The sequence below is a fragment of the Camelus ferus genome, chromosome 2, assembly GCF_009834535.1.
Source record: "Camelus ferus isolate YT-003-E chromosome 2, BCGSAC_Cfer_1.0, whole genome shotgun sequence".
NCBI lineage: Eukaryota > Metazoa > Chordata > Mammalia > Artiodactyla > Camelidae > Camelus > Camelus ferus.
The window spans coordinates 34,752,551-34,775,213 of record NC_045697.1 but is presented as its reverse complement, the minus strand read 5'-3'; the positions used below and the strand labels follow the sequence as shown (position 1 = coordinate 34,775,213).

General features: G+C 39.5%; 1 protein-coding gene across 8 annotated transcripts in view; it reads left to right on the top strand.

Annotated features, from left to right (window-relative positions):
- TEC (tec protein tyrosine kinase) overlaps nt 1-22,663 on the top strand; it is a 158,532-nt gene that overhangs the window by 90,695 nt on the left and 45,174 nt on the right. The window contains exon 1 of one of the 8 annotated variants that reach the window (XM_032497081.1): nt 17,240-17,308. The exons of the other annotated variants lie outside the window; for them this stretch is intronic. Coding sequence (XP_032352972.1) covers nt 17,255-17,308 — 54 coding nt within the window. The 5' untranslated portion in view covers nt 17,240-17,254. Of the gene's footprint in view, nt 1-17,239; nt 17,309-22,663 lie in introns of those variants that run through there. 8 annotated transcript variants of the gene reach the window in all.

Below are 22,663 nucleotides of genomic sequence, written 5' to 3'. Positions count from 1 at the left end.
TTTAGTTTCCTCAAATGTGTTTTGGTTATGTCTTACTTGCTCTTTATTCATCCTGAAAGTTCAATAAAATGAATTTTCTTTTTCTGTGAGTATATACCAGGCATGCAGTAAATAATTTGAGTCTGAGTATAATAAAATTGCATTGGAAGTAGGCAGGGGAAATGTTTATGTTTATAGGCATATTTTCTTAAATGATATACAAAGTTAATACAGTGCATTATCCATATGGAAAGGGATCTTCAAAAATTGAATGTTAAAATGTCATCTCCCTTATTTTACTTCTGATAATAAATTATCTAATGGTGTCTTTCACTGGTAACTCACATGGGGAGGAAAGAATACAAGTTCACACCTGGTTCGGATCCCAGACCTGCCATCTGCTGATTCTGCCGTCTTGGCCAAGTTACTTAGCTGCACCTCAGTCTTCATCTCTGGCATACACTTTTATTTGTTATATGGGACTCAGATCATTTGTTTTTCTTTATTCATCATTTGTACAACAAAGATTTAATGAGTATGTACAGTATGGTAGGAATAGAGGAATTAAAAGATATATGATTCTGGCTTCGTGAAGCCTACAGTCTGATTCAGGTACAGTTCTGCCATTCTGGGTTCATGATCAGACGTTTCTATGCTACATCCAGTCTGTTTCAAAGGGGGCCTCTTGAGATCTGGAGCTCTTACCTTTGTGTACCCCTGTTGTTTGCACTTGTCCATGCATTTCTGGATGACCTGGGACTCTTAACTTCCCTGGCCCTTGGGTTTCCCTTTGTTCTTAAATTTTACATAGCATAGGTTTCGCAGAAGCACAGGGGTTTTGCATACTTGCTTGTAATGCTTTGTTCTCCGTAGCATTTCCACAGAGCATATATGTGGGTAACCAGCACATTGGCCACCATCTGCTTCACAAGTGAAGGCACTGGGGGACAACCAAGTCAGGTACCTTCTCTGCAGTGACATCCTATTTGACTAGGTGAACCAAGGTGTCTTATCTTTCTCGCGAGTATGCTGTTAAACCACATCGTGCTACTTCCCATAAAGGGGGACTTCCTTAAACAGTAAGTTCACTGACCACCTCTGCACATACATTTCCTTCCTCCTTCCCTTCTTTGGCTTATACATGGGACCTTTTAACAGCTGTTGATTTGTGTTTGTTTTTTCCTCACTGTGCCCCTGTGAGTTGGTGGGGACCCTATGAATTTCACTAGACTATGCAGAAAAGAGACCCACAGGAAGAAAATACTCCTGTGAATGCTTAGATAAAAGAAGTTGAAATGGTTATATTGAAGTGTGACTCTTAAGAAGTTTAAAATGGGTTTGGTTAAGTAGATCATTTCATAAATACATGATTCTTCTTCACAGAGAAAACTCCCAGGTAACTCAATTAAATGTGAACTGATTCACATTCATTGTCTATCCCACCAAGTAGGGAACAGGGTCATAGCTGAAGAGGACGCCTCCAAGTCTACTGCAATAAGTTGTTAGTTCAACGCTTTTTAAAATAGTAAAGGAAGCTGATATTTAGGTTAACTCAGTTCTGACTAGGATTGATTGTAGTACAATATCCAAAAATGGCAGAGATTTGACTTTTCTTGGAAAAAGATGAGTAGCTTGATGCTAAAAATCAAATATGTAATTCAGAATTTGTTTCTAAACAGGGTCCTTCTTTTATTTTCAAACGTCACACTTAATCGCTTTCTAAGGATGGGTGTTATGACTAAAATATCTGTAGGAAGCGAGATCAGTATCCACTGGATGAGATAATGGGTTTCTTGAGGTGCTAGAGCGAGCTTTTCAGCAGTTTTCTACTCCTTTGTTATTTCTGTTGTGGTCTAAGGTCCGTCTCTGAGTTAATAGAATTTCTGTGAGCTAGAGAGTGTACTATGGACTTTGGAGCCAGATTGTCTGGGCTGAAATCCTAAATTTGTTATTTATTAGCTGTGTGACCTTGGACAAGTTACTTAATCTCTCTGTGCCTCATTTTCCTCATCTTTAAACCGGGGCAAATGATAGTATTTCCCTCACAGGTTTTTGTGAGGTGTAAATGGATCCCTAAACATAAAGTCGTTAGGACAGTTCCTGGCAAATAGTGTCACTGTAAGTATCAGCAGTTGTTACTATAATTAGTAGTTTGCACTTTCACCCGCTTTTGTCTTTTTTGTATAATGTGTTTCAGAGTTTCTGCTCTTGCACCTGGCTTTTCCCAGATACAGACATTTTTAAGGTACGCATAACCATTTCATTCTCCTAGTAAGCCACTAATCATAGGTGATCCATTCTTTAAACTGATCTCCGTCGCTTGTAGTCAGTTGCATTGCAGAGTCCTGGTAACGGGTAGAAGTGGATACTTTGGGGTAGGGCCAGTTTACGTTCTTGGCATCTCTGAGCCTGTATTGGTGGAGCTCTCGTTGGATCTGCTTTGGGTGTTTCACTCTGGAGGTTTGTCCGTAGGGCACATGACAGGGTGCTGGTTGTGATAAACATGTGTTACTGCAGTTTTACATAACACCAGAGGGGGATCTACCAGGAAGTTAAAGGAAAGTAAGCTTGAGAGCCTTTCAATTCCGTAGCCCTTTCTAAGGCCCCTGGAAGGGCCCTAGTGCTTTTGTATTTATAGTTTTGCACTGAAAAAACAAAAACAAAAACAAAAACAATCTTCTCCTCAAAATGTATAAGCTTTATGCCACTCAAAACCTGGATCTGCTTCTGCAAAGCACGTGGGACTTTATTTGTTTTAATATCTGATATTATCTACAGATTCTACCAGTAAAATATCCTCAGGCATCTCCACTGTAAAACAACTAAAAAAAGCACATTTGTGATTTATTTACGCTCTTAAAAGTTTTCCTTTCAAGAGCAAAGTAGCATATCTACTTTAATCTGTTAAATTTATTTTTCCTTAATAAAAAAAGTTTCAGAGTTGCTTTTCAAAGTCCCATACTTTTCTTGCTAAATGTATTCCTGAGTAGTTTATGGTTGTAGTTACTCTTGTGAATAGGTGAATTTTCCTGATATATTGTGATTAGATATTGTTGATATATAATCAATCTCTTGATTTTTGTAAATCTATTTTGTAACCAACCAGTATACTGTGCTTTTTCCAAATATTACATAGAGGCACAATTTTCTGTTACTAACTTTGCTATAAAAGGGTCATTTTCTATTAGATTTAATCCAAATTATGAGAAGAAAATAATTTTAAAAATATTAAGAAAAATAAAAGCATTTTAAGTCCTAAACGAGAATACTCAAAAGGCCATGTGGCTCTTCGGGGAGGGCATTCAAGCAGGGGAATCCAGGAATGCAAGGCCCCAGAGAGGGATTGCTCCTTTGCTCCAGGAACAACCAAGAGGCTGAGGGGGAGTGGGGTGGGGTGCATGGGGGAAGAGGCTGGAGAACCAGGTAAGATCATACATGGATCATTGTGGGGCCATGGAAAATACTTTGGATTTTGTTCTTTTTTAAGTGTGATAGAAAGATTTTGGAGGGTTAGGAGTAGAAAGTGACAAAGTTTGACCCTTATATTCATGCATGACAAGGGGCCAGGGCTCAGTGGAACATGAACTGGCAGTTAGAAGGTGTGAGGTTTGGTTCCAGCTCCACTAACCTGTGTGATCTTGGGGAGGTCACTTATCTAGGCAGTGCCTCAGTTTCCACTCTAAAATGAGGAAATTGGATTGTGTGACCACTGGAATGACTTTCATGACTAAATATGATTCTCAAATCTTAAAATAGTTATTAAACATTCAACATGTATTGGCAGTGGTTGTCGGCTGTGTGGAATAGAACAGGAGACCTGCGCACCCCCACCCTCCTGCCTCCCCAACTCTCCGCTCAGACTTGGACCTTCCCTCTTCTTAGTCCTGAGCCTCGCCTCTGCCCCTGGGTGGCCAGGTGCTTGTGTGTGCACAGTGATGTTTCACTGTTCAGCCTGCATTTCTCTGATTATTAAAGAGGATGAGCAAGTCTACTTCATTTCATTGTCTGTTGGCATTTACTCTCTGTCGAAGTGCCACTTAGATTTCCTCCTTTTTTTTTTTTTTTTTTGGTTAGGTTTTCTGCCTTTTAAAATTTATTTTTAAAAGATGTAATATATATATTCTGAATCAAACTCACTATCTGTATATGCTTTGCAAATACTGTTTGTGCTTTGTGGCTTGTCTTAACTCTCTTAATGATATCTTTTTTCTTATCGTGGTAAATACACATAGCATAAAAGTTAGCAGTGTAACAATTTTCAAGTGTATAATTCAGAGGCGTTAAATAAGTATATTAATAATGTTGTGCAACAACCACTGCTATTTAGTTCCAGAACTTTTTTATCACTCCAGATGGAAACTGAAAATGTTCCATGTGCTCTGAAGAAGAATGTGTATTCTGTTGCTTTTTGGATGGAATGTTCTGTATATGTCTGTTAAGTACATCTTAGAATGCATCATTTAAGGAGTTGGTTTCTTATTGATTTTCTGTCTGGATGATCTATCCATTGATGTAAGTGGGGTGTTAATGTCTCTTCATCTTATTGCATTATAGTTTCTCCTTCTGGATTGATTAATATTTGCTTTATATATTTAGGGGCTCTTATTTTGGGTGCATAATTGTTTATAAATGTTATATCCGTTTATTGGATTGACCCCCTTATCATTATTTAATGATAATTACATATTCTTTGTCTCTGATTATGGTCTTTGTTTTAAAGTCTATTTTGTATGATATAGGTAAAGCTGCCCCATTTTTCCTTTGGTTTTCATTTGACGGAATATTTTTTTCAATCCCTTCACTTTCAGTCTATGGTGTCCTTACATCTAAAGTGAGTCTCTTATAGGCAACATATAGATGGGTCTTGCTTTTTTTTTTTTTTTTTTTTTTAATTTTTATCCATTCAGCCACTCTGTCTTTTGACTGGAGAATTTAGTCCATTTACATTTAAAATAATTATTCATAGGTATGTACTTACTGCCCTTTTGTTAATTGTTTTCTGGCTTTTTTTATAGTTCTTCTCTGTTCCTTTTTTCTTCTCTTGCTCTCTTTGTGGTTTGATGATTTTCCTTAGTGGTATGCTTAGATTCCATTCTCATTACCTTCTGTGTATTTACTACAGGCTTTTGCTTTGTGGTTAACATGAGGCTCACATGTAGCGATCTGTAACAGTTTATTTTAGGTTAATAACAAGTTTGATTGCATTCTAAAGCCGAAGATTTTCTCTCCCCCCCATGCTTTTTGTATGTTGATTTTACATTTTATATCTTTTATCTTATGTATGTATCCCTTAACTATTAATTGCAATCATAGTTATTTTTACTACTTTTGTCTCTTAACCTTCATACTAGCTTTATAAGTGATTAATCTACTACATTTATTATGTATTTTCCATTCCTGTGAAATTTATTCTTTCAGATATTTTTCTTGTTGCTCATTAGCACCCTTTTCAGCTTAAAGAAGTCCCTTTAAAATTTCTTATACATGCAGTTTAGTGATGATGACTCTTTTAGCTTTGGCCTCTTTGGAAAACTCTTTATCTCTCCTTCAATTCTGAATAACTTTGCCGGGTAAAGATTTCTTGGTTGGAAGGTTTTTCTTTCAGCACTTTGACTGTATTGTGCTGTTCCCCTCTACCCTGCAAGGTTTCTACTGAAAAATCTGCTGGTGGTCTTATGAGGGTTCCTTTGTACATAACAAGTTGTTTTTCTTTTGCTGCTTTTAAGTGTCTTTCCTTGTCTTTAACTTTTAACACTTTAATTTTAGTGTGTCTTGGTATAGGTCTCCTCAAGTTCTTATCTGGAATCTCTGAGCTTCCTAGTACCAGATGTCTGTTTCTTTTCCCCAGGTTAGGGAAGTTTTTAGTCATTATTTTTTCAAATAAAATTTCTGTGCCTTTCTCTCTGTCTTTTCCTTCTGGGAGCCACAAAATGTGAATGTTAGAGTGTTTGCTATTGTTCCATTCATCTGTAAGCTATCATTGCATTTTATCATTCTTTTTTTGTTTTGCTGCTCTGGGTGAGTTTCACTGTCTTGTCCTCTAGTTGACTAATTCTTTCTTCTGTTTCATCTAGTCTGCTGTCGAATACTTTTAGTACACTTCAGTTCACTCATTGTATTCTTCATCTCTGTGATATCTGTTTGGTACTTTCTTTTATTTTCCATCTCTTTGTTAAAGTTCACATTGTGTTCATCCATTCTTCTCAATTTGGTAAACATCTTTATTACCATTACTTTGAACTCTTTATCAGGTAAATTACTTATCTCCATTTCATTAAGGTTTCTTTTTCTGATATTTTATCTTGCTCTTTCATTTGGAACATGTTCCTCTGTTTCTTCATTTTACTTGACTCTCTGTAACTCTAAAACAACCACCTGCTCCAATCTTGAAAGAATAGCCTAGAGTAGGAGATGAACCTTCTCACTCAATCTTGCCCAAGCTCTTGGTTGTTTCTCAAACTTTTGTGCTAGTCCAAGCAGCCTATTATATTTTTAATCTCCCAGTGGTTGATGATATGCTAAGACCTGTCAGTGTCCCAAAGGGGAGGACCTCAGCATGTAGATTCAGGCTAATTGGAAGCCAGACTTGTAGGCAACAGTTTTTAAGACTATACAAATATATATAGTCCTATGGGACTGCAAGTGTAACACTTGCTGGCCACCAGAGCCAAGTGATCTAGAAGTGTAACCCTGGGCAGGAGTCTCAAAAACTGTGGCTCCAGATGAATATATGAGCTGTTTTCTAGAAGAAGCTTTTTGTCTGGGATAGATCATACGTTAGGCCACAAAATGAGTTTTAATAATTTAAGAAGATTGAAATCATATCAAGCTTCTTTTCTGATCACAGCGATAGGAAGCTAGAAATCAATTACACAGAGAAAGTTGGAAAATTCACAAATATGTGGAGATTAAACAACATACTACTGAACAACCAGTGGGTCAAAGAATAAATCAAAAGAGAAATTGAAAAATATATTGAGACAAATGAAAATGGAACTATGATATACCAAAATTTATGGAATGCAGTAAAAGCAGTTCTAAGAGGGAAGTTCATAGCAATAATTGCCCACCTTAATAAGAAGAGTTTGAAATAAATAACCTCATTTTACACCTCAAGGAACTAGAAAAAGAACAACAACAACAACAAAAATCCCAAAGTTAGTAGAAGGAAGGAAATAACAAAGATTTGGTCAGAAATAAATAAAATAGAGACCAAAAAGTTAATTGAAAGAATCAGAGAAATTAAGAGCTGTTCTTTGAAAACCTAAAATTGACAAAGCCTTCGTTAGACTCATCAAGAAAAAAAGAGAGAGGACTCAAATAAATAAAATCAGAAATGAAAGAGGTCTTAAAACTGATACCACAGAAATACAGAGGATCATAAGAGACTACTGCAAACAATTATAGACCAAAATTTTTGACAACCTAGAAAAAATGGACAAATTCCTAGAGATGTATAACCTACCAAGACTGAATTATGAAGAAATAGGAAGTATGAACAGATGGATTACTAGGAAGGAGATTGAATCATTAATCAAATAACTCCCAACAAATAGAAGTCCAGGACTGGGTGACTTCACTGGAAAATTCTACCAAACATTAATAGAAGAATTAATGCCAAACCTTCTCAAACTGTTCCAAAAAATAGGAAGGAATTATTCTGAACTAATTTTATGAGGCCATCACTACCCCAATACCAATGCCACACAAAAATGCCACAAGAAAAGGAAATTGCAGGCCAATATCCCTAATGACTACAGATGTGGTAAGCTCCTTGGCATAGGTCTTCATGATGATTTTTAAAATCTGACACCAAAAGAAAAGGCAACAAAAGCAAAAATAAATAAATGGGACTACATCAATCTAAAAAGCTTCTGTATAGCAAAGGAAACCATCGACAAAATGAAAAGGCAACATACTAAATGGGAGAAAATATTTGCAACTCATATATCTGATAAGGAGTTAATATCCAAACTGTATAAAGAGCTCATACAACTCACTAGCAAAAAAACAACTTAATTAAAAAGTGGACAGAAGATCTGAATAGACATTTTCCCAAAGTAGTACAGTACACGGAAAGGCATTCAACATCACTAATCATCAGAGAAATGCAAATCAAAACTGCAGTGATATATGACCTCATGCCTGTCAGAACAGCTATTCAAAAGGACTAGAGTAACAAGTATTGGTAGGGGTGTGGAGAAAAGGGAACCGTTGTGCACTTTTAGTGGAAATGTAAATTGGTGCAGCCTCTATAGAAAACTATATGGAGGTTCCTTGAAAAATTAAAAATATAAATACCATATGATCCAGGAGTTCCACTCCTGGGTATTTATCTGAAGAAAATGAAAACGCTAACTTGTAAAGATATATACACCTTAGTGTTCATTGCAGCAGTATTTACAATAACCAGGATATGGAAACAATGTAAATGTCCATAAGTAAATGAATGGATAAAAAAATTGTGATACACACACACACACTGGAATATTACTCAGCCATAAAAAAGAAAATGGAACCTTGCCATTTGTGACAACATATATAGACCTCAAGGGCATTGCTAAGTGAAAGTCAGTCAAAGAAAGACATGTAGTGTGATCTTTCTTATACATGGAATCTAAAAAAATAAAAGTTAAAAACCAAGCTTGTAGATATAGACAAGAAGTTGGTGGTTGCCAGAGGTGGGAGTGGAAGATGGGAGAAATGGGTGAAGGGGGTATTTAAAAATATAAAAAGTAAAAACACAAAGTAATGGGGCGGGGAAGAAATTATAATAAAACTTAGAATACATAGTTTCCCTTATTTTACATTAAAATTTCATTAAAGCATTTTTTGCAAATAAAAGTGACTTGCTTCCCATGTATTCTGAGAGAGCCCTAAATTGCAATAAAATATTTTCAGCACTAAGATTCACAAACATTATACCAAAAAAACCTAGATGAAGCTAACTTAGTATGTCAACATGTAGCTTTCATTTCCTCAGAGAGGACGCTGGTGTGCCACTAGAAATATTTTTTGTTTTATTGTATTTATTTAGAAGGAAGTTGAATTAAATTCTTCACTAATAGTTTCTAGTCTATGAATTTAAGTTAATGAACTCTACACATAACATCCTGCATTTCTACCTCGACCTTTTGATAGTGCCTGAGACTGTCAAATACAAGGATGGGGAGTCAGTAAACCTGGGGTCTAGTGTTTATTTGGTCTGTGGGACCAGGGAGTCACATAATTACTCTGAACTTCAGTAATCCCATGCATAAAAGGGTTGGGGTGGGGGAATAGCATCTGCCTTACCTATTTCATACAGTTGTGAACATCCAGTTAAAACAGGGTAGTGAAAACATTTTGCATCTTTAAAAAAATTAGCTATCATTATTATTACGTTGCTGAATTGATTATCATTATCTATAGGGTGTCTGGAAAGTCATAACATATTAGGTCGTGTAAACCTAGATGGCACAAAATTACATAATTAACACTTGAAGAACTACATGTAGTTTTGGTCATTTCTCAAGACAAAAAAATTGGAAACTAGCTGGAAACTATCAAGAAGGGTCACTAAAGTGTTCCAGGGGAAGGACTCCCAGTGTAAAGGATTAGACTAACATTATAAAGCTTGAAAGACTTCTACAAGGAAAGTCAAGAAAGGAAAGCAGTGGATCTTTAAAACAAGGAAACAAGCAAAAAACCAAAAAATCCTTGTACTCGTTAAGCAGTCAGTCCCCATCTTGCTTCCTCCCAGCCCCTGGCAACCACTCATCTGCTTCCTGTCTCTAAGGATTTGCCTGTTCTGGGTATTTCATATGAATAGAATCATACAATATGTTACCTTTTTTTTGTATCTTGCTTTCACTGAGCATAATGTTTTCAGGGTTCATTCACTGTTGTAACATGTATCAGTACCTCATTCCCTTTCACAACTGAGTCATATTACATTATAGGTATAGACCGTATTTTGTTTATTTACTTGTCTGCTGATGGGTATTTGGATTGTTTCCACCTTATGGCTCTTGTGAATGGAGCTGCTGTGACTATCTATGTACAAGTTTTTGTGCGGACATATGTTTTCATGTCTCTTGCTGGGTCTTTGAGTAACTATGTTCAATGTTTTGAGGGACTGGTAGACTGTTCTCTAAAGGGGCTGTGACGTTTTACATTCCCACCTAGAGTGAATGAGGGTCCAGTCTCTCCACGTCCTTCTTGTTAAAATCTCTCTTGTTGATGTGGCCCTTGTCATTGGTGTAAAGTGGTACCTCGTGGGTTTGAGTTGCATTTCCCTTATGGCTAATAATGTTGAGCATCTTTTCATGTGGCCTGTTGCTTTTTAATTAATTAAATTGATTAATTAAATTTATTGCTATATGCTTGCTGTCTTTGGTTAGGCAATAGAACTCCTCCGGCACGAATTTCATCTTTATTTGATTTTTTAATGAAGGGGACAGTGATAATGCTGGTAAATGCTTAGTGATTGGAGGTCATGGAAGCAGCCCGTATTTTTAGTGTTTGCCAATTTCTGTGGTTTAAGTACTCCCACATAGCAGATGTCCAGCCACCAACAAGACATTGAAAGTGAAGCAGGGAAATGGTGTGCACAATAGGCTCTCATGAGCTGGCATGAGCTGACTCCAGCCCATCAGTGGAAGGGATGGATGGGTGAAGTGAGCTGCATTGGGGCTGCCTGGTGTTGTGCAGGCTGTATTCTGCACAGCCGTAGGGGTGCCAGTCACATGTTAGTCTAAATTAGAGAAAAAAACATATAGTATTTACTGAGTGTCTACCACATGCTTAATCTTCACGACAATCTTCTGAGGCAGGTTTTACTGTCTTTTTCCCAAGAATTACAAGGCTTAGGGAACTTTATTGACTAACTCAGTGATTCACAGCTAATAAGTGTCAAAGTTGGGATTTAAGTCAGGTCTTTCTTACTTTAAAGCTCATTCCAGCTTTCCAACTGTTGTGGAAAGTTACAGGGACCTCCAAGACTGACCACCTCCAGGTTTGATTAACTGCTGCAGGGACTCGCAGGACTCAGCATATGATTGTATTCATAATAATCATTTATTCCAGCAAAGTAAAATCAGCAAAGGGAAAAGACACATATAGGGGGAAGCCCAGAGAAAATGAGGCATGAGCTTGCAAGAGTCCTTTCTCAGTGGAGTCATATAGAATGTGCTTAAAAGCTTCAGTAATGAGTTGACAACATGTGAAATACTGCCTACTAGGGAGCTCAACACAAACTCATTAGAGGACTGTTTGGTTATATAGGCCCCCTCTGCCTAGCCTGGGCCAAAATTCCAGACTCCAGAAGGAAAGCAGGTGTTCAGCATAAACCATATTGTTTATACAGTGCTGGGAACAGTGGGACCTTCCCAAAGTCCAGGTTCCTAGATGCCAGCCCAGGCCAACTGCAGAATGGCAAGTAGGCTTTTCTAATAATAGCAGTCTTGAGCCTGCCATGTTAACTCTTTTCTGCACACTAACCAAGTGCAAAAATAGGACAGAAAGTTGGGAAGTGGTGGAGACCATGTCTGTTTATCATCCCATCCCCCTTCCCCTCCCAGCGCCTGCAGAGGACTTGATATGTGCTGGGTTTCTAATAATGGTGCACTGAGTTCTGCAGATCCTCGTTGATGCTCAGCCCATGTGTGTGTCTGTGTAAGGCCCCTGTGTTTGAGAAGTTCTCTGGGTTCAGCCAGAACCTCCAAATCATGATTAATTATGACTGCTTAGCCCAGTGTAGCTTGATAACCCCTAACTCTTGACTTCTCAGGGACTGTCCTCTGTTGAAAGGCCTTCATTTGAAAAACTGAGGTCTGCTATTTGTGTCTCCAGCGGAAATATTGGTACTTTTGTTCCAGTGCCCCAGACACCTTGCCTCAGACTCACTTTTACTTCTGTGAACTTTGACTAAAAGTGGAACAGTCTCCCACACCTGACTTCCTCTGTGTCTTGGTCACATGTCAGAGTCACACCTTCTTTTGTGCTTATGGGCAGAGGCTGACGGAGTTGTCTGCACGTATCCAGTTGTCACAGGCACTTCAAGGGGCTGTAGAGGAGAGGTTCTGGGCGAGAGTTGACCAGGCTGCCATGCGCCGACAACAGCCCGGTTCCTTTCATTCTGAGTCACCAGACGGACCAGTTAAAGAAAAGAAAACAACTTACCTTTCTTTGGCCAGTTCCCTCAGCTTTCAAGTAAAGTAGAGTTATTCTCCAGCCTATGGCTTTACATAATTATTTTCCACTAGTTACTTTAATATTGTGGCTGGAAATGTTCTTTTTTAGAGTTGAGAAAAGCAAACTCTCTAACTACAACAAAAAAGCATTGGTTCTCATGTCAGATGGCCAGTGTTCCAATCCCAGGCTCTGTCATTCACCAGCTCACATGTCCCTGGACAAGTAAATGTACCTACTTTGTGCCTCAGTTTCCTCATCTGTGAAAGGGGGCCGATATAGTTACTACCTCATAGGTTGTGAGAATCCATTGAGAGAATGCGTCTAAAACACGCACTAAATGAATTTAACACAATCTGCCAAATAGCCTTGGAGAAAAGTTAGTAACATCACTGTTATTGTTAACCCTTGGTATATAAAAATCCTTCTTTCTTTTTGACTGCTCATGCTGGTTTGAGTATATACATTTTCTGACCCTCTACCCCACGCTCTTTTAAAACTTTATTTAACTGACAATGGGAAATTTAAGATAATGGTTTGATAGGAGTTCCAGGGTGGTGGACGAAGTCTTTCTACCTTAAACTAAGCCACGATGTGCTGGGGTCCACCTGTGGCTCTCTTTGACTCTGTGAGCGGAGGAACCACTGACTGGGCTCTTGGTTTTCTGGGGAGGGGGTGATTTCTCCTCCCTCCCTGGCATGGGGGCCTCTCCAGTCTCTTTCCAATCTCAGAATTCCTCCCCCTATGCCAGACTGTCAGAGCATTCTGCTTCCCCTGTTCCTTTTTCCTCTTTCCTTGTCCTCTTCCTGGCCTGTCTGTGTCTCTTTGATCCTGCTTCCTTGTTTTTACAGCACTAGTTGGAAGTGATCTTTCTCTTCCTCTCATGGCCTCTAGCCCTCTTAGTCATGCGGTGAGTATTTGGCATTTATCTCCTCGTGTAAACCCCCTGGTTGTCCTGCTTCCTTTCTGGCTGCTTGTTCTTGTCTCCTTCAAGAGTTAAGTGTTGCTCAGGGTTCTGTTCTAAGGCTTCTTCTCTCACTGTGCACTTGGCAGCCATTCCAGTGGCTTTGAGTTAGCACCCATGTGCTGGCGGCATCTCCCTGGTGATTCCCAGCCTGATAGCCATTCTGAGGTCTAAGAGTTTCGGTAGGTATCTCAAATTCAAAATGTCTGAAAAGAAACTCAAGATGTTGTCACTGTCTCTACCTCGCTAAGTCTACCGTGGTCTACCCAGTGCTTGTGCCAGAAACCCGGGAGTGGGTCTAACTTCACCCCTCTCCCTGAGCCTCTCTCATGTCTGAACTCAACAGGGTTTGTTGATTCTGACTTTGAATAAATCTCATTCTTGCCACTTTTCCCATTTCTACCACCACCATGATCCAAACCACCCCTGCCTCTTCTTGGGTAAGTATAGTAGCCTCTGTATCAGTTAGGATTGAGTTGAGCTATATATCACACAAAATCCCCACATAATCATAGCTTAAATAAAATAGCTGCTTTTTTTTTTCTTTCTCTCTTTCAATGTAGAAGAAAGAAAAGACTGGAGGTAGGCTGTCCTGAACTGGTCTGGGGAAATCCAATCCAGGGATCTCAGATCCTGTCTTTCCCTTCTGTCTTCCTAGCTTATATCTTTTATGTTGGCCCAAGATGGTTGCTGGAGCTCCAGCCATCTTATCTGAATTACAGGCTGGATGAAGGAAGAAAGACAGAAAAGCAAGAAGGTGCTTCTCCCACCTGAGTCAGTTTCTCTTAACAGCCTTCCTTTATGTTCCATATAAGACTTCTGCCTACATCTCATTGACCAGAACTTAGCCACATGGTCATATTTAGTTGCAGAGGGAGCTGAAAAGTAGTCTTTTATTCTGAGTGTCAACATATCCAACCAAAAGTTAGGGTTCTGTTACTGATGAGAAGTGGATGTTGTAGGTAGACAGGAATCTCTGCCTCGTCCTAGTAGATGCCTCTTTCCACTCTTGCCCTCTCAAGTCTGTTGTACATAATGGCCACAGTGATCTTTTGCCATCTTTAAAAAATTTTTTTCTGTTTATTTATTTTATTCTTATTTTTTATTGAAGTGTAGTCAATTTACAGTGTTAGTTTCAGATACATAGCAAAGCGATTTAGTTATACATACATATGTATTGAATATAGTTGAATTGAATTCAACAAGAATAGAGTTCCCTGTGCTATACAGTAGGTCCTTGTTGTTTACCTGTTTTATATACAGTAGTATGTATCTGTTAATTCCCAAACTGTCACTCCCGCCACCCATTCCATAACCACAGTTTATTTTCTATGTCCATGAGTCTATTGGCTGCAGTGATGTTTTGAAAACACAAATACGATCATGTTCCTCTCCTGCTTAAAACTTTTCAGAAGCTTCCCATTACTCCCAATTTAAATCTCGAAAGTCTTCAACAGGCCTTTGGTCCAGCAGCCTGCCCACCTGTCTACATTCATTTGCAGTTCCTTCTCTTCCTCACTGCCAACCTCCAGCTCACCAGTCTTTCTGTTCTTAAAGACGGTTGGCTGCTTTTCACCTTAGAATATGTGCTTTATGTATGTCCTTTGTCTAGAACCCATGTCTCCATTCTCTTGACTGGCTAACATCTTCAGGTCTCAGCTTCAATATCACTTTCTCAGTACAGCCTCTCTGATCTTCTAGGTTAGATTAATTTTCCCTGTATAATATTATCTTGTGCTTTTACTTTCTACCACCTCTCTCTCTTCAATAAATTATTGGTACAATTGTATTTTCAGTCTTTCTCTCAACTAATCTATCACAGACAGATGAAGGCATTGCTTAGCCCAGTACTTGACCTGTGGTAAGTAACAGTTGGTTATTAAAATGATTGAATGGGATTCAGGTTCAAGGATGTATATGATGGATTTATTCTGAATCATGTTAAAAGCATGTAAATGAAAGACATAAGGAGAAGGGTCTTGCTAGGTAATCAGAGATACCCAATCAGGCACAGGTGAGAAGTTGGGACTAGACAAGTAGATTTGAAATCATCAAATCTAATCTGTTTATCCTAAAAGAAGATAGCTTTCCTAGTGGACACGCAGTGGGCTTTAAAGTCAGACAGATCTGCTCTGAATCTTGGTTCTATCACATATCAGCTGTGACATTGGGCAGTTGATAAAACTCTGAGTCTCAGTTTCTTTATCTCTAAATGGAGAAAACACCTACTCTGAAAGGCCATTTGTATGCAGACAGAATATTTCAAATGCTTCTGTCTAGTTGGTTCAGAAACACTTTAAGAAGGAAGATAGTCCTTCAAAAAGAGAGAAAATGGAAAACATTATTCTTTTTATCCTTTCCTAGTCATCCTGAATGCACATCCTTTTGGACAACGAAAATCAAGATTGCTGTCTGAGCTTAGGAACAGACGGGCTTCGGGACCTTTCTGTGGGCTTTTTTTTTTTTTTTTTTTTTTTTATTTACCAAATACTTCTATATTGCTATATGTCATGCATGGTCTTAAGTGCTTTGCAGGTATTACCTTTAATTCTCTGAACTTTATAAGTAGATGCAGTTATTCCCATTTTACAGATGAGGAAACAGACGGGGAGGTTGAATACCTTACCCAAGGTTGTAGGGCCAGGATGCAGCAGAGCCAGGAACCCAGCTGAGGCTATCTCATTTATACATAAGGATCACACTTATGTCAACCTTTATATTCAGCAGAACATGCATTAGCCCTCAAAAAAGCCTAAGAAGCCTGGTAAAAAATATGTCTCTGTAATATTACTGTTATGCTTTGAAGGAAGAGAAATCTTTGGCCAAAGGTGCTCTTTGCGGTTGTGTGTTAAGACTGTGAGTTACCGGAGATCAACTGTTTCTAACATAAAAAGGAAGTGCCAATATAGTTGCTTGCTGATTCAGTATTGGTTTTATACTGTAAGACAGAGAAATAGCCTCGAAGGGCAAAAATAGTACAGTCACGTGAAGCATCAGAAGTCCTTTTTAAAAATAGAATTATCAGACCCTGAAGTAAAGGTTAATCTTTTTTTCTGGGTGAAAAGAGTGGATGTAGGTAGATACTGGTCATTTCTGTTATATCCCCCTGTAATTTTAGGGAACTGATATTTGTCATGATCCAAGGAAGAATCTCATTCTTCTAAGACCCAGTCAAATTTGACATCAATTCTCAGAAGATCTTTCCTCAAGTCTAGAAGGTAGGTGTAAGGGTCTTTCCTTTGATAGAACTAGTGACTTTTGCTTTATTTTCCCTAAGGACTAATATTGTTTAAAAGAATAGTATTAATAGCTAAACTTATTAAGCATTTACAATTTGTCAGCTTTGTTCTGAATGCTTAACATAAATTGACTCTAATTCTTACAACAAACTTAGGAAGTTGTGGTGCTGTTATTCATCCCATGGGACAGCTATAGAAACTAAAGCACAGAGAGGTTAAGTAACTTTTCCAAGGAGGCACAGCAAGTAAGTGGCAGAACTGGGATGCAAACTCAGGCATTCTAGCTCCACAGTCTTTGCTCTTAGTTGAATGAGATATAAAATATATAAAACGAAGTAAAAGTGATTTGTTCTCTTATTTTTGTTTTTCAAAAGCTACCCAGGTTTCTTCCTCCAAAAAAGAATAGCACACCAGGTAATAGAGCCAAGCTTAGCTTTCTGTTTTTAACAGCCTGGGCCCTTGCATACAATTTAAGGCCAAGGATCCTCATAGCCTTAAAGATGAAGTGCAACCCCATAGCCTGATATATAGAGCACTTTGTAATCTGGTCTCTTCTGAGCCTCCCAGTCTCTGATCCTGCCTCTTCCACCTGTCCTCCTCAGTACATCTGAACACCCCGGTGCACTGGCATCCCTAAATCTGCCAGGCTCTTTTGTAGCTACATGCCTTTGCTTATGATGTTCTACTTGTAGGTAGTATTCTTATTCACAATTTAAGGCTTAGCTCGAAGAGACATATCCTCTGTGCAGCCTTCTCTGACTCTTCTTCTGGAAGAATTCACCTCTTTTCTCTTTGTCCCACTGCATTTTGTTCCAGGAAGAGCATTCCACATTGCTTTATGAGTAACCATCTCTTCCCAATCTGTTGGAAATTCCTGAGAACAGGAGCAGATACTACATAAATGCTGACTGTAAGAGCTGGAGGGGTGAGGAGATGTAGGGGAGATAACAGAAAGGTATGAGAGTATGTGAGTTAATTCCTGACCTTGGATAATATCTTGTGTATGGAGTGTAAGACTTTCTGACTTTCTGACATAAACTATTCAGTGTGGCCTCCTTCCTTTCAAAACTAAGCATGAAAAGCTTACAGATTGCAAAGTCCACAGTCGTGATACCCATGAAACATGCTACAGTGAAACAACTATCAATTTTTAGGAATCGAAATAGTTTTTAAATAATTACTGTTATTCCAGGTTAACTGTCTGATGCTTTAATTTGGCTAAGTTAAATCGAATTCAAATCCCAACATTTTCCTAGATTGTCTACACCAAATATTGGTTGAGTTCTGACTGTGCCGGGTGCTGGTGGTGATACCCCCAGGTGGGCGCCATCCCCTGCCTGTCTATTATGAGCATCTGGTCTTTGACAAGAGCCTCACAGATAGTAACTGCATTTATGATATGTAGAAGTGAGAAAAAGTACAGGCTACTTTTATTTCAGAGTACAAGGTATGTGAGTAGGACCAAAATATTCTAAAGGTACAAAATGTATTAAATTGAACCATCTGAAATTACCAGTATTTGATCGTTTTTGACTCCAGAAATGGCAGTTTCATATGGTTTGCCCTAATAGTATTTTCATGGATTGATGAGAAGAGCCACTTCTCTTTCTGAATCCACTTAGCTGTGCTTGGTAATATGGAGGTTTCAGATATACTCACTGGAGTTGTTACTACAGTAACTCCTACAAGTTCCTCAAAAGCCTTCCAAGGCTGGTTGCTGTCTAGGTGGTGTGATGTGGTACCTCTGCACCCGGAAGGGCGGTGACAGGGTGAGGAAGAGGACAGTCAGACAGGTAGTGCCCCATCACAAGTGCTGGTGGGCTCGCAGTGAGCATAACCTGGCTGTTGGGCTGTGGGGATCTTATATTTGGCATTGGGGAGCATCTCTTGGAATGGCCATATTTTCTGCAACATGGATTAATTTTTCCTAGAATATTTGAGAGTTAATTACATTCACAATAGCAGACTAAGAGGAGATGAATTGTTAAATGTGGCCCCCATCTGTGACAGCCAGTACAGAGTAGAGCAGTGCAGCCCAGGGTTCTGTATCTTCTTCATCTGCCCTTGAGCAGGTGGTTTCACCTCAGTACCCCATTTACCCAGTTGTAAGATGCAGATGCTAAATAACTCAGTTCTTCAGCAGGATCAGTAGCTCTGTAGTTAATTACAGAGTACCTGGAGGTTGATGGATGCAAGGAGCTGTGTAGACGTGACCCCTAAGAGCAGTTGCGTGGACAGCAGGGGCTGTTTCGCTGCTTCTTCTAAATCCAGTGTGTCCGTTATACAAGGACAGCTGAAGCTTTTTTAGTAGCAGTTAAGTAATCTGCCCATCTCTACTTTTTACCAGTTTATAAAGGACCCTTTCCATATTCTCACAAAAATTTTTGTGAGAAGTAGATCCAATGACAGCTTTGATCAGGATTCAATGAAATGAGATGGGAAGAAGTATTTTTTAGACTTTTATTATGGAAAGTTTCAAATATACTCAAGAGTAGAAGGAATAGTACAGTGACACCCCCCCCAATCCGGTACCCAGCACCAGCCAGATGACCCTAAGTCATACTTCTCCCACCTCCATTATCTTGTAGAAAATCCTCCCCACTCTCACTGTCTTGTGGAAAGCACACCATTTCTTCTACAGGTGCTTCACTATCCATCTCCAAAAGGCACGGAGTCCCCATCTAGGTAGACCCTTAGTACTATCACCACACCTCAGCAGAGCTTCCTGGATGTCTTGAAGCACATCCAGTTAGTGGAAGAAATTGTTTTAAAAATAATTTTGGTTACCTATAAGATGTTCCCAATTAAGCAGTTATGCTACCAAAGTTTTCTGTAAATTGATTAATTGTAACACAAAGCGAATATTCCTACAAAAACCATAATAAAAGCTGTGATTGGCAACCATTAGGCCCACAGAAACCCAAGGAACTAGGCAGTTCTGTGTATCTCTCTTTGAATATCTTACTGTGAGGAGAATTGATGGGCAGGTTACTTCTCTTGTGAGAGACCTTGATCTAATATACACATTTTCCCTCTCTTTTTTTAATCTTTTATGAGGATTACACCCCCGCCCCTCCCCCAGTGGGGAGGCCATTTGGGTTTTTTTCCCCATTTTTAAAAATTGGAGTATAGTTGATTTACAATGTATTAGTTTCTGGTGTACAGCATGCATTAGTATAGTATTCAGTTGTATACATATATGTGTTCTTTTTCATATTCTTTTTCATTATAGGCTATTACAAGATAATGAATATAGTTCCCTGTGCTATACTGTAGGACCTTGTTTATCTATTTTATATATAGTAGTTTGTGCAGCTAATCCCAAACTCCCAATTTATCCCTCCCTCCCCCCACCCCCATAACCATAAGTTTGTTTTCTGTGTCTCTGAGTCCCTTTCTGTTTTGTAAATAAGTTCATTGTGTCACTCTTTAAGATTCCACCTGTGAGTGAAATATGATATTTGTCTTTTTCTGGCTTACTTCACTTAGTATGGTAATCTCCAGGTCCACCCGTGTTGCTGCCAATGACATTGCTTCAGCACACTTTCTCTTTCTTGCTGGTGTTCTCATAGTCATCCCTTCTCCCCACGTCTGCCTCCTTGCTCTCCGCCCCTTCGTCCCCATTCTGTAGGCCCTGCTAGAGGCAAAAGGAAGGAACTTTTCCCAGCATGACGGATTATCTTTATTGTGGAAAAAAAAAGGAGAGATGTTGCTTTCTCAGGGGCAGTGAGCAGTCTAGGGAAGCTATCATTACGTGCAGTTGAATATTTTTAAGGTATTTAGAAAACAAATTGCAGGGTGGTCCTTTTAACACTGGAGAGGACTAGAGAAATATTGTACATGGTCCAGTAGAAACTTATTTAAAGACCAAGTGAATGCTCTGGTTTTGCAGTACCCCAGCAAAGCTCAGTTCAATTTTAAATACATCATATTTCCAATTCATATGTGTATGCAAGCACCTTTGCCCTCCGCTAACATCACATAAGCAGAGAGAGGGGTTTTTCTTAGTGAAGGAACTGGTGTGGTGTGGACAGCGTAGGGGTAAGTTCCTGAGAGGGTGCGAGCCTCCCAGCTTTTTCCCTGCCCAGAAACACAGTCCTGCTGTTAAGTCACGGGTCACCCTTGTAGGGTGAGGCTGTGGGGCAGTTGCCACTCCTGGGGCTGTCCTTTTTCTGGCTTGTCACTTCATCAGTCCATTTGGCCAGGATGAGACTACTGGGAGTGGGGGTGGAAATTGTATCCCTACTTGTGCTGGAGTTGTAGGTTCATACCATGCGCCAAAGCCACAGTTTGCCTTGTGTGGTTGCGTTACTAGTTGCCCCTGCCACCCACCACCTACCCCGGAAATTGCATTTACTCTTTTGCCCTGTTTGCTGTCTGTAACTCTCACCCACCAGAAACTCCCAAAGCTTATCTCTCCCAAGTTCCTCTTGCTAAGAGATCATGTTTGTGTGATTCCAGTTATTTCCACTTTTATAAAGATGTAAAATGTCACTAAAAAACAAACCTGAAACCTTGAAGGGTCCACTGGAGAGCCGCAGAACACGCACGCACACACACACACGCTCACACACACACACACACACACACACGTACACAGAATTCCTAGTACAGAAGCCAAGTGCTGCTTACCATAGAAACTGTTAACCATAGAAACCTGACAACTGAAACCTAGGGTAAAGGAACTTCCTCCTCTCTTTTTCCCCTCTTCCTTCTCTTTTGCTACTTAAAAAAAAGAAGGCAGACATTTGCAGGGCACCTCCAGTGATTACCACCTCTGTGGTTGAGGAGGGGGTCCCATGACAGAAGTTGTATCTCTGAGAATTACAACCTGACAGCTACTCTCTAAACTGGGGTTCACACATGCAGCAGTGTGCTTTGATTGAACAGGAGGAGCGGAGGAAGGGCCTCTTGGGTCCTGGCGATTTGTGGCATGCCTGTGGCCACCTCGTACAGCATGTGTCTGAGAGAGCAGTGGCGGAAATAGAGCTGGCTGGAACTCTTCTCTGAAACAGCTCTTCTCTGAAACAGCACAGACACAGAACAGTGGTGACTCTGACTGGATATTGTGAAATTAGATCCGAGGAAGGCCTCCTCTCCACTTGGCCGAATCCCCTCCTGTTCATTCATGTCCTCATTCATTCATGCACTTATGCAAAAAGTCAGTGGCACCTGCTAGGCACCAGGTGCCGGGGAGGAAGTGGATGTGTCTTCACTGACCCTCCAGTGGGTGACCTTTACCATGCCTGCCTTGAAGAAGGGGGTGATGAGAAGGAGAGAAAGAGGAGGCTGGGACCAGACTCCAGGTTTGGGGGAAGGTATTAAAATAATTTTATTTCTTAACTAGAAGTTCATTTAGTACTGGATGAGTCGGGTGGATGGATTGGCTTTTTTTACATCAGAATAAATACTGAGGTAGAGCCTTCATTTAAATGAGAACTGATGGATTGCCTGCTTCTGGCCCATTATAAGCTGAAGTTAGTTTGCTTTTTTTTTTTTTAACATTTTTTATTGATTTATAATCATTTTACAATGTTGTGTCAAATTCCAGTGTTCAGCACAATTTTTCAGTCATTCTTGGACATATACACACTCATTGTCGCATTTTTTTCTCTGTGAGTTATCATAACATTTTGTGTATATTTCCCCATGCTATACAGTATAATCTTGTTTATCTATTCTACAATTTTGAAATCCCAGTCTATCCCTTCCCACCCTCCACCCCCCTGGCAACCACAAGTCTGTATTCTCTGTCTATGAGTCTATTTCTGTCCTGTATTTATGCTTTGTTTTTGTTTGTTTGTTTGTTTGTTTTTGTTTTTGTTTTTTAGATTCCACATATGAGCGATCTCATATGGTATTTTTCTTTCTCTTTCTGGCTTACTTCACTTAGAATGACATTCTCCAGGAGCATCCATGTTGCTGCAAATGGCATTATGTTGTTGGTTTTTATGGCTGAGTAGTATTCCATTGTATAAATATACCACCTCTTCTTTATCCAGTCACCTGTTGATGGACATTAAGGCTGTTTCCATGTTTTGGCTATTGTAAATAGTGCTGCTGTGAACATTGGGGTGCAGGTGTCATCCTGAAGTAGGGTTCCTTCTGGATACAAGCCCAGGAGTGGGATTCCTGGGTCATATGGTAAGTCTATTCCTAGTCTTTTGAGGAATCTCCACACTATTTTCCATAGTGGCTTCACCAAACTGCATTCCCACCAGCAGTGTAGGAGGGTTCCCCTTTCTCCACAGCCTCTCCAGCATTTGTCATTTGTGGATTTTTGAATGACGGCCATTCTGACTGGTGTGAG